This window comes from Bacillus rossius, chromosome 1 (assembly GCF_032445375.1).
Source record: "Bacillus rossius redtenbacheri isolate Brsri chromosome 1, Brsri_v3, whole genome shotgun sequence".
In the NCBI taxonomy this organism is placed as follows: domain Eukaryota; kingdom Metazoa; phylum Arthropoda; class Insecta; order Phasmatodea; family Bacillidae; genus Bacillus; species Bacillus rossius.
This window is the reverse complement of record NC_086330.1, coordinates 155,621,397-155,634,125: the sequence shown is the minus strand read 5'-3', so window position 1 is coordinate 155,634,125 and position 12,729 is coordinate 155,621,397. Positions and strand designations below refer to the sequence as shown.

The 12,729-nt window shown below is 34.1% G+C and overlaps 1 protein-coding gene across 21 annotated transcripts in view; it reads left to right on the top strand.

Moving 5' to 3' along the window:
• Positions 1-12,729, top strand: part of LOC134546323 (bromodomain-containing protein 3-like) — a 363,730-nt gene that overhangs the window by 288,942 nt on the left and 62,059 nt on the right. For all 21 annotated transcript variants that reach the window (XM_063389071.1, XM_063389068.1, XM_063389079.1 and 18 more), the window contains 2 exons: positions 3,682-3,728; positions 5,522-5,675. In XM_063389071.1, the coding sequence (XP_063245141.1) occupies positions 3,682-3,728; positions 5,522-5,675 (201 nt within the window). The remainder of the gene's footprint in view (positions 1-3,681; positions 3,729-5,521; positions 5,676-12,729) is intronic.

The window sequence follows — 12,729 nt, the reverse complement described above, 5'->3', positions numbered from 1 at the left end:
ACAAAATTGCCACAGACAAAAAAAATAGTCGGGCATGACTCTTCGAAGTCTGCTTCAACTCAGTAAACAACAGATGTACCGTGGCAAACAGTTAGCTATACGATGGGAGAAGAGATGCGCGTGCAGGTCTGACTACGATATCGGCTGTTGTACAAATGTCAGCTATGGCAAGTTCTGTCACAGCTATTGGGTATAAAGGACCAAATGTTTTTACGTCCACGCGTATGCCGCCGGGTTGTACAGTTGTTACCTGGCACAAAGTTTATATAAGTCTGGTTCTGTTCGTTGTACTAGCGAGAATTTATTTGACGTTAGATACCGGAACAGAAATGAATAGATGTTTTGCATGGAAAAGGTTTTTAAATGAATGGCGTAGTAAAATAAAATCACAGCCATTACAGGATTGGTGTGAATCAAGCGGTGATAGGAGAATAAGCACCTTAGTTTTTGTAGTACATAACCTCGTATCTCCAGTTACGTGGTGTTGTATTTGTCATACAAAGGTTTCAATGGTAGGCTTATAGAGATAAATGGTGTTATATATTAATCTTTGAGTATTCTACATATTTATATTACATGAAGAATATTTCCCTACACATTTTGGAACACATTAAGTAAAGTAGCTTTGCTATTTATGAAGGCCAATGTTTCAGTATACACTATTTCAGACTACACTAACATTTTAAGGACCACATTAGTCGAGCTAAGTGAGTGATTGGTGTAGGCTATATAGAGTCATTCCATATCAAATCAACCAAAGAAAAATTAATTTAGAAACTTCATGTTTCAGATTTATATGATTTTTTTGTATTTTGATAATAAGAACTTAATACATTATAAATCCATTTTTTTTAAATTTATATCTTGAGTAGTTCTTTTGTATTAAATTTTTGAAAAATGCCAAACTAGCCAATTTTAGCAATGTTTTGGATCACTCAAATACTTGTAGCTTTCCAACTAATGGTGCTAGAAGGCTGTTTGACAGCTCATTTTAAAGGTCATTGAATGGGCTTCAATTTGATATGTAACATGACCAACTTCAGAGAAAAATATAATTTTTATTTGTTTTCAACATTTTTAATATTGAATTAAAAAAAAAACACCATTTTCGATTATTTTTTTTTAAAAAAAAGTATGTTATTCCTACATATATTGGTTAGATTTGTGCCAAATTTCAAGGTGGAGAATCAATGTGATCATGAGTAAATAAAAATGAGAAGTTTAGTAGATGCTTAAGGGGGCGTGGTAGATAAATAAATGCTTTAAGCGTCAGTTGGACGTTATAGGTTTTTGGAAGACAACATTGAAAAACTGCAAAACAACAATCCTACATAATGTTATTTGCCAACTTTATTAGCAGATGTCCCAAAAAGACAATTCTCGAGCGTAGTTTCTTCCGCAGCAATTAAATGTTCGAAATTACCAAGGCAGAAGTTTTGTCTTCAAGTAACCTTCAGTTTTTAATTAATTCATTTAGCTCTGGTTTATATACCATGCTGCCTTAAGAAATAGTTGCAGCAAGGAAGAGTAGCATAATTTTACATCAAATTTTGACTTAGTAAAGTATTCAAATTTTATTGTTATAGACTAAAATTTTTTTACAAATTATAAAACATGGATAACAAATCTACTAAACTTCTCATTTTTATTTACTCATGATCCCATTGATTCTCCATCTTGAAATTTGGCACAAATCTAACCAATATATGTAGGAATAACATACTTTTATTTTAAAAAAATCGAAAATGGTGTTTTTTAGAAATTCAATATTAAAAATTTTGAAAACAAATAAAAATTATTTTTTTTCCGAAGTTGGTCATGTTACATATCAAATTGAAGCCCATTCAATGACCTTTAAAATGAGCTGTCAAACAGCCTTTTAGCACCATTAGATGGAAACCTACAAGTATTTGAGTGATCCAAAACATTGCTAAAATTGGCTATTTTTGCAATTTTCAAAAATTTATACAAAAAAAACTACTCAAAATTTTTTTTTAGAAAAAATAGTTTTATAATGTATTTAGTTGATATTACCAATATACAAAAAAACGTGAAAATCTAAGGTGTAGAGGTTAAAGCCTCTGGTTGATTTCATATGGAATGACCCTATACTGTCCGTGCCAAATTTCTTGGCGGTTAGGCTCCCTAGTGGGCTGGCTTATTATCACAATTTGGTCAGCTTGGCTAGCTCCAATAAAAGACATTTTAGCCATATACTGGCTGCTACAGAAATATTGGCTGTTGATTGTTGGAGATGTTTCCTTCAGTGATATATAAATAATTGAATAGCATTTCCAAATATGATCACGATGATGATGCCATGGTGCACGTGGTGTTACCATTGCAGGTTGATTACTCTGTTTTTTACCATTGCTTTCCGTAAAAGGACATCACAACACCAAGTCCTGTATCTGGGAAGAAAATAATTTTCTGTAAGCGAAAAATTCTCAACACTGGAGAGAATCAAAATCTGTATCTTTGGTTCACTAGTCAGGAGCTTGATAGATTGAGGTAACATGACTGACATGATTGCATTAGGTAATGACATATTCATGAGTTTGCACAATTTTATTAATATTTATATAAAATTCCTAGCATTTAGACAGCTGGTTAAGTCAATTTTCATATAACTTTGACCAAAATAAATCATTTGTTATATAATCTTATTTTCCAATATTATTTTGTTTTATATTATATTTATTTGTCATTTAATAAATATATGTATGTAAGCCGCAACCAAGCAGGGAAATAATCTGGTGTTTGAACATTCTAAAAAGCCAGTACATGACATGTTAAGAATGTTTAACGAAGTGCTATGTACTGTGATATGACAAGTTTAACCAGTTTGGAACTACAAATGAATGGCTAAATGAATGAATCAATAAATAAATAAAAAACAGGTCCGTGATGACTGTGATGGGTGATGAGATTAGACTGGAATTTTGACGGAATGAATGAAAAAGGTAAACGGGAGTACCTAAAAAAAAAAAAAAAAAAAAGCGTTTGGGCATGGCTATGTCTGCCACGTTTCACCCAAGCAAAATGCCAGGAAAGGAACCCAGATCACCTTTGTGGGAAAGAAGTGTGCTGACTACTCGACCACCACTGCAATGTTGGCGTTGTCTTCATCGCACATTGTATACCAACTATGCTGTTAGTTTGATTTTTTTTTTTTTTTACAAAAGCCGCATGAATAAACAAAGTTGGCTGTGGAAAAGGGTAATTTTTTTAGCTCAGTTTCAGTTTTTGTCCATTTTATATATATATATATATATATATATATATTATAAATATTTTATTAACATCTGTGTACCTCGTAGCTCTTGCAGTTGCTTTTAATAATGATGTATGTAAGCTTTTTATTTTATTTTTTATTATTAAAGCTTCACCTCTGCAGCAATGTACATCATTATTTATTATTTTCTCTCCATACTGTGAATTACTGTATAGTTGTACTAGCATCCATGTCCATATCAGACTGACAACAGAGTAAATGTAAACTATGTTTTTGAAATGTTCCAAGTTGCACGGGCAGTAGGCTCCCTTGTTTGCCTATACCCTGCTCCTCGCATTCTCAGCCACCAAGTCATATAGCGCAGACTTGTGTGTGTGTGTACATGTAATCTACAGATACATAACACTTAAAGTTCTTTAATGCTTAATGTAAGTTTTTGTTTTCAGGGCGAACAGGGAAACCGAGGAAAAAAGCTAAGAGGAATAACCAAACAGTAAGTTAAATTTCTCTTGTTACTTTCACGGTATTGATGATGGTAAGAAAATATCTGCTCATTGGTTGAGTGTCCCAAATTTATTTTACATGTAATCACATAATTATGTACGAAACAAATTCTAAGAAACATTTTATCTTGTTATTCAAGTTAATGATGTCTATGCTGTCTAAAAATTAAAAAAAATTAATACAGTAGAACCCTGTTATAATGAATCTGAAGGGAGTAGTTTATATGTTCACTATAGAGGGGAAACTTTACATCTGGGAAAACTTTTATATTGGCAATACATACTCAAAAGCAAAATCTTAACTACACATAGGCCTAAGCCAAGAAAAGAACAAATGAAATTACTCAAAGCAACAGTTTTATGAGCAAATGCAGATATTATTTTTAATGCGCTACACATGTACAAACTTTTGTTTAAAATTTCATATGTACTTAAATTTAAATGGAAAAAAATTAATTGTAAGTGTTCACGTTTGTTGTGTAACATGTTCATCTTTTTTTTTTGTCACCCATTTTCTTCTGTTTGGCAGTTTTCAATGACTGTGAAAACAGAAACTGCTCCAAATTGAAAATAGGTACTAAATGTGGATGTTGCAATTTCCAGTTCTTTTGCTATTAACACGTGCGGGACAGTGGGGTTGGAGTCTACCTTTTCAATGATGTCCAGTTTATCTCGTACAGATAATGCCTTACGTTTTTTACCTCGTTTTTCACCCATTTTTATGTACGTATTTCTTATTGAAGTACATTTGCAGCTTAATAACACAAAATTATTTTTACCGTCAAAAGTAAATAATCAAAAAATGAGTCTCGTGCATCAAAGATCACTACGCATCATTTAGTATCGCAGTTGATAAAGCTGGAACGAAAATTTCTCACTTTATGGAAAAATTTAGTCCACAGAGTTCTATCTAGTGGTATTCTTACGAACCTTACTCCATCAAAATGTCTGAAACATGAACGACATAAATGAGACGTAAAAATATTGAATTTGCTGCTATAATGTACATACGTATTTGTGTGGTGGTAATTTATGTTTAATTTTGATAACATGTTAAATGTACACGCGTTCGCCCATTATTTAACTATGCAGGGAAAACTTTTTTTTTTATTTTCACCAAACTGATCACCATTTTTGGCTACCGAGACCACTAGAATACAACTTGTTTATAATATGAACAGTGGACAATCAAGTAGCGTATTGTGGTGAAAAACTTCAATGTGATCGAGAATAGACATTTTGTGAAAAAAATTGTAATTATATGAAAATATTTGAGATAAATGTGCATTATGTCGGCAAAATTTGTTCGTGGTACACGGGAAAACATATCAACATTGACAGAAGTTGTGCGCTATATCCAATAAATTAATACATAATCTCACATCATTTTGCCGGGACTGAGACGGAAATTCACAATAAACGGGAATTCATTATAGGCGAGTTTATTATAAATGGGTTCTACTGTATTGACATTGGAATTTTTAAAATCAGCAATCTAAAGGAACTAACAATTGTAAAATTTTGTCTAAATGTCTTGCATTATTTGAATTATAAATACCAATTTTAAGTAGTCTGTTATTTTTAAAAACTAATTTTTATATTAGCAGTAATGCCAAGGATACTGTTTATATGGTTAAACATAATGCTTGACTGAGCAACACTAATTTGATGACACTGTTAAACTTAATTAACTTCCTTTTAAAGAAGTTAAAATGTTTTATAGTAAGAGATTACAAAATAACCTTAAAAATTCAGTTTGAAGATACTGAAATTGTTGTTGCAGAAATCGTCTGTGGCGACAACCACAGCAAGTGCCACGACAGGGCAGGTATCATCTTTAGGGATGTCCTCTGCTCAGATGAACAACGCTCATTCTTCTGCGCGCAAGTCCACCCCTGCTACCCCAGCACAGCTCAAGCAGACGCCTGCAGACACAGGTTTGTACGACTTTCATTAATTCGCATACAGCCGTCTCATTTACGTTAGGATATTCCGATTCATGTTTGCTGTACCTTATCTTATTCGACAGACATCAGCCACTTTTAATTCTTTCTTATGAAATGCAAAGAGCAAGCAAGGCTTGTGCTTGAGTGGTTAGAGCTCATGCCTCCCTTTAGAGTGATCTAGGTTTGATTCCAATATTTTCCCAAATGGTAAATATGAAATGCATTGCAGTGAGGACATGGATTTTCTTGGGATACTACCGATTTTCCCCACCAAAGCATTCTGTCGCTGTTCCATGTCACCATTTCACTCCTCTTCCTTCCAACTACAGTAAAACCTCGGTATAACAAACTTGAAGGGACTGATATTATGTGTGTTTGTTATAGCAAGATTTCTTTATAATGAGGTTAGTTCCAAACCAACGAACAAATGATTTGTGATACAAAGGGTTTTTTCTGTAGCAATCATTAAGTAATAGTAGGTACTCAGTATATAGGTAGATACAGTATACACAAAGTACTTACCTACTTTTTAATACATGCTACAGAGTCCTCGAGCAGAGCAAATGAAGATTAAGCAAACCAATCCGATTTGATTACAGTACATAAGTATATTGTATATTACGTAATAATGGAAAAGAATAGATGCTGTACACTAAGATCACAACAAATTAAAATTTAAGAAATCTTTACTTCAGTAATACCTATTACTGTCTCACTGTAAGAAATTCAGTAATGGATGACTGCTTTGAATGGTTATTAAGTTCCTTGGTAACCACACTTTCAAGAGCTCGCAACTCTTTTAAATTGAAGCACTAGTTTCAGTACTTGTCTCTGATGTTAAAAAAAAATCCCTGATCCCTGATCTACTGCGTGTAGAATTTCCAGTTTCGTTGTAAGAGAAATTTCTTTCCGTTTTTTTTTTATCCATTTTACGAAAACTAAAAATAAATTACTGAAAGTTAAGTCTCATTTATTACAGCACGAGATTGTCCAACCATAACCTATTTACAAGCGAACAAATTTAACCCCGAAAAACTTAACCTCTAAACAAGATACTTAACTGGTTAAATAATTTATTTCCCCCTACAACATGGAACAAAAACAACTTTCTAAACCTACAGATTTTAATTGAGAAACAGTTGCACAGAATCTGTATCGGTTATCGGCATTCATTACAACACGGATAAACGATCACACATTTTCACAGAACAATGATGTAAATTGTTCACGTGATAAAATTTTCTAGGCAGTTTTGGAAGATTGATTAATCGAAGTACGATAGCTTATGTTGGTAGTCAAAGTGCGTTTCAGTACGTCCGTAACTCTTACTTCTATGGCCAATCAGTTGTAAGATGGCGGCAGTGTTGTTACTTGCCGAATCGTAATTTATTTACGAAGCAAAATTGAAAATTTATGACAATCATACAAAAATATTTTGAAGATTTTTCCGTTTTACCTTCGCTGTAGCGGGTGTTTTTGGCGTTGCATACAAAAAAATGCTTCGTTATTTAGAAATATAAATACATAGGATTACATAGCAATTTGGCTGGACTTAACAGTTGCTTCGTTATACCGAGGATTTCGTTATAAATGAGTTCGTTGTGCAAGGTTTTACTTAATATCTTGTTAAGATACCTTACACCTATATGTATGTCAAAGTTCAGGAAATAGTCGGGGCAGAAAGGTACTACCAAGTAAGGGGCGGTAACTGGGCATTCTGTCTGCATTGGTTTCAAACAGTACTGGATTTTGGGGGGCTATTTGTGACGTTTCTTACCCAGCTGCCAGCCAGCCTAGTCTTAAAAATAGGAAGGGGAAAAGTGTGTTTAACACTAATGTGCTAGCTCTCATCAACAATTCCGTCAAACTGGCTCTGTAATCAAATCTACTTGCTTTGCATGCTATTTTTTACCTGTTACAACGATCACACCTATCGCGCATGTGTTAACAGGACTATATTTGGCATAACATTTGTGTTTGAATTCCCCCCCCCCCCCCCCCCCCCCCCCCAAAAAAAAAGGGACGTGTGAGTGGGTGTGTGTTTACAATTCACATTTGCACAAAAGAGTTGTGTTTGCATCGTTACGGAGTCAACTGTGATTACAGTTATCTTGAAAGATACAACCCAACATCTAAATAATTTTCCAATACAGTAGGTGTATAATTCTGTACCAATCTCCTCTCTGTGTGCTGTACTTATATACATTTTTTTTTCGTCTTCATTCAATGATTCTTTTATTCTCGTGTACACTGGTAGTGACAAATTTGCTATGAGTTCATCAAAATGGTGAACAACAGTGTAGTTTTGAAAAAGCAAAAGAAAATAACAGTTACTGACAGCAGTGTGTTCTTCTGGACTTATCTATGTAATTTGGTTGCTGGTAAATAAAAATAATTGTTTGTCACAGTTTCAAGTTAAATCTGAAATTTAGAGTAATTTTTTTTAAATTTTTCATGGGGTAGGAAAATATTAATTATTCTAATTGTTCATTATTTTAAAAAAGTGGGAGTTAATGTCAACTAGGGGTTGTATTCGGCTCACGAAACATTTGGTAGAAAGCTCAAGGTCAAGCTTGGCTCGACTTTGTATTATTTTTTAAAGGCTTGGCTTGGCTCTTGTAGCTTTGCTCAGTTTAGCTCCAGTTGAGTATAATTGTGTGTTAAAATTGGAGGATCACTCATCTGTAATGAAACCCTTATTAATTTAATCTTTTTATTCTTGTTAACTTAGAGAAATTAAATGGTTTTGTACAGTTTTTGAGAAAAATTAAAAAGAAGTGATAAAAATGTTAAGTTCAACAAATTCTTGTCTTGGAACCTGTAAACAAACACCCTTGTTGTCTCCCACCCAACCAGACACAACTATACTTTCTTTCATTTATTTCCCCTGTAGTTACCACATCATGAGAGGAAGCATCAAAATGAACTGGTGCTAGTAAAAAAAAAATAATCACTAACACTACAGCTGTATATGTCATATATCCAGGGTGGCCACTTAACCGTGAATTTTCGTGAGCACCGGGAATACCTTGAAAAAGCCAGGAATTTTCGTAAGAAGTCGGGAACGTGTAACTGCGGGATTTTTCATCATGAAATGTATACGCATCAGCAGTAAATAACCTTAGCTTTCCAATACATTTGTTGCATAAACTTTTTAAATAATAATTATCTTATGAAATGTAAGTTAAAATAACGCATTATGATGGTGAGTAACCACAGTTTTCGATCGTCTATGTCTATTGTTAAAAAAAATGTGGCGAGCCTGCTTGCGCAGTTACGCATGCGCACAGCGATCGATCGATATTTCTCCCAGCATGCATTCTAGCAGTCAAGTCACATGACTTAGACTTGTTTGCTTCCTCGTTCCTCGTTCGCACGTGCGCTTCGCCATCTTTGTTGTACAGTTTTAGTGCTCGGATAAAGTTATACGATTTTCTACGCAAGTGAAGTGTGTTGGATGTTGGAATATTACGTTTAGAAGTCATACGCACAGCATTTGAGGTTTTATCAATTGAAGTATTTTTGTGCGTGGCTCAAGTCCGTCTTATGTTTACAGTAATCGTTTAATATAAATCGCCGTATTTGAGTTTGATTTTGCATATATTTGTTTTATGATTAATATATCCTATTTGCGTGAACAACAGAAAGAGTTTGATGTAACAAATATTTGTTTTATGATGTAAATATAACTATTTTCTGTACAGTAAGGTTATGTGATCTGCAACAGTGTGTAATTAATTGAGTGGGTGGAAAGGGACCCCAAGTGTAGTACAAATGCATTGTGCAAATTGTGTAATGGAAAAATCAATATTAGTAGTAGGGGTAGAACCGCCCTTGTTAGTCATGCTAAAGGTTCAAAGCACACATTTGCGGCAGCAAATAAGGCAAGATCTTTACCTATGGGTGTGTTTGTTAAGAAAAAACAAGATTTAAAGCCTACATCTTCGGTTGTAGCACTTACACCAACTTTAGATTTGCCTTGCTCAAGCAGTGTAGTTCCGGCATTAAAAACTTTTCTTGTTAATGAAGAAATGTCCATGGCAGAGATTTTTTGGTGTTTAGCAAGTGTTATGTTTCATTTGTCATTTAGGAGTGCTGCTGGTTTGGCATCTTTGCTACCCATCATGTTTTCTGACAGTACCATAGCTAGTAAATTGCAGATACAGAGAACAAAGTTAGCTTACACAGTAGTACATGGAATAGCTCCTTATTTCACCGAAAAACTAAAAAATAAGTTAAATAGTTGTCCTCATGTTGTTTTGGCATTCGATGAAAGCTTGAATAAAATCTCCCAACGTCAGCAAATGGACATTCATGTCAAATTTTGGGACGATGATAAAAATGAGGTAACTAGTAGATACTTCACTTCTGCTTTCCTTAATAAGGCCTGTGCCGGTGACCTTTTGGGAGCTATTCAAGAATTACTCTCTCCTCAGCTTCTTGAGAAAACCATTCAAATTTCTATGGATGGGCCAAATGTAAATCTTAAAGTAGTTAAAAGACCTTGAATATGTTTTACATGAAGGGAATGTTGATGCTCCTTACTTTCTTCAATTAGGTACTTGTGGTCTGCATACTGTGCATAATGCTTTTAAGACAGGTGTTGCATTGCACAATTTGTTCAAAAATTCACCTTCTAGGAGAGGAGATTTTATAAGTTACACAAACTCATCCAGATTCCCCCACAAGTTCTGTTTAGTTAGATGGGTGGAAAATGCTAAGTGGCATCCAGGGCTCAGGCTATGCTACAAGACTTACTTTTGTACACTAGCAGTGTTACCAAACAAAAGAAAGTTACAGATTGTGAAAGCTACAGAATTGTTTCTGAATTTTTAAATGACAAACTTCTTGGGCCTAAATTAGCTTTTTTTAGTGCCATGGCAGCATAAGTGGAGCCTTTCCTTAAGGAATTTCAGAATGAAGCTCCAATGGCTCCTTTTCTGTATAGTGCTCTTCATTTGATGGTCAAATCTGTAATGGAAACGTTTGTGAAAGGAGATATAATTGAGAACAAAGATATCACGAAGATAGCTCTAACACTCAGTGACAATATTATATTTGCAAAGAATGTTGACTTGGGATTTTCCACAAAAGTTGCATTAAAGAACTCTAAATTACATGTGAAAGAAGTAGATATTCTTCATTTCAAACATGATTGTGTCAAATTCTACAAATCATTTGTACAAAAGATTCTTTCTAAGTCACCTCTCTCATTTAGGTTATCAAAGTATGTATCCTTCTTGGATCCAACAGTAATTTGTGCTAGTCCCACATTAGCTCAACACAGGATGCAAAATCTTTTAAAAGCACTTTTTGAGAAGAGGTGGATGACCGGTTTGCTAGCAGACAAAATAAAAATTGAATTTAGGGAGCTATGCAAGTTACCATACTGCTGGAATCTGTAAAATCGTACAGAAGAATTGAAGTAAAGTTGGATAAATTTTGGATGCAAGTTGTTGATTTTGATAAGCTTTCACCAAATCTTACATTGTTGGTTAAAATGATGCTGATTATGTCCCATGGAAATGCATAGGTGGAAAGGGGCTTTTCAGTAAACGCAGAATGCCTTGTTGAAAATCAACATGAAGAGAGTCTGATAGCATTAAGACAGGTGTACGATTCTGTATCAATTTTAGGGGGCATAGGAATGCTCATGCAAAATATGTGGAACTCTCAGAAATTAAGCAAAAACAAAAACATGAAGAGTCAGTTGCTATCCAAGAAAATAAAAGGAAGGTCTTGGAAATTAAGGAATTGGAAGCCAAGAAGGCTAAACTGCTAACAGATGCAGCAAAAGCAGCTGCATTATTTGAAGATGAGATTTCAATGAAAAGAAAGTAACAAGTAATTTGTCCATTTCCTGTTATCTTCTAAGTGTATATACCTAATTGTAATAATTCCTATGTAGTTCAATAATTTTACGGCGTTAAAAATATCTTACAGCCATTGTTTGTTGTGATTTATAATTTTCAAGTTTGTTGCCATGCAATTTCAGTGAGTTGAGAAAACCTGGAAAAAACCAGGAATTTCAAAATGTCAAATGGGTGGCCATCCTGTATATCTAACTGGTCTTCTACTGTGTTTGTGTGTGTGTGTGTGTGTGTCATGTGTGTGTTTTTCCACGTGCTTGTATGTTACACATGCGTGTATTGCTCATGTGTGCACATTCGTGCATATGTGTGTATTTTTGTGCGCACATGTGTGTGTAATAGAATGAGAGAGAGAATTTACTTTTTTTATAAATTAGGTCACATACAAAATTAAAACTTGTAATTTATTTTGTTTTCTTTGTTCCATTTATTTACAAATGTTGAATTTGTCCACAGTATCAGATGGCAGATTTTCTTGCCATTTGTTCTTTAATACAAGATATATTGAAATTCTTTATTTCTTCATTCATTCTTTTACCCGGCTAAACACATCATAGTATAAAGAACATCACTGCTGAATTTTGAGTCCTGAAAAATGAGAAATTGATCTTTAATGCCCCTGCAAGCTACCTTCGGAGTTTGTTTTTTAAAATCCGTTCTTAGCGGATGCCTATGTAGCAAAAGGAATATACTTGCCAAAATTCAATTCTGTAGGGCTTATATTTCCGGAGGATTTGTTATGCGTGTGTAAATGAGTGATATTTTGGTAATACAATATAGATAAGCAATCATTAGGGATGGTGATTTTTCGTTTTGGCGAGATAGATGAGAAAATATGCTAAATTATATTTTTTCCGCTATAAAATGCGAAATCTAGACTATTCCGAAATAAATGCGAAATCAAGGTAAAAAACGTAGATTCGTCTTCACTCTACACAATTTATTTACATTTTGTATTTCGTTTCAGTTCAGTATCAAAAGAAACCATCATTTTATGGCGTATTCAGCACAAGTATCTTATTGTCACGTCATTCACAACACTATTGTTCGTAAATATTGAATGAAAAATGGCCATCCATGCCTCGCGATTGTAAACAAAGCAAAGAACAACTAGCTGGAAGAGTGTCCGTCATCTTGCAGAGTACAAGTTTTTAGGCCGCCATATAGCGACATCT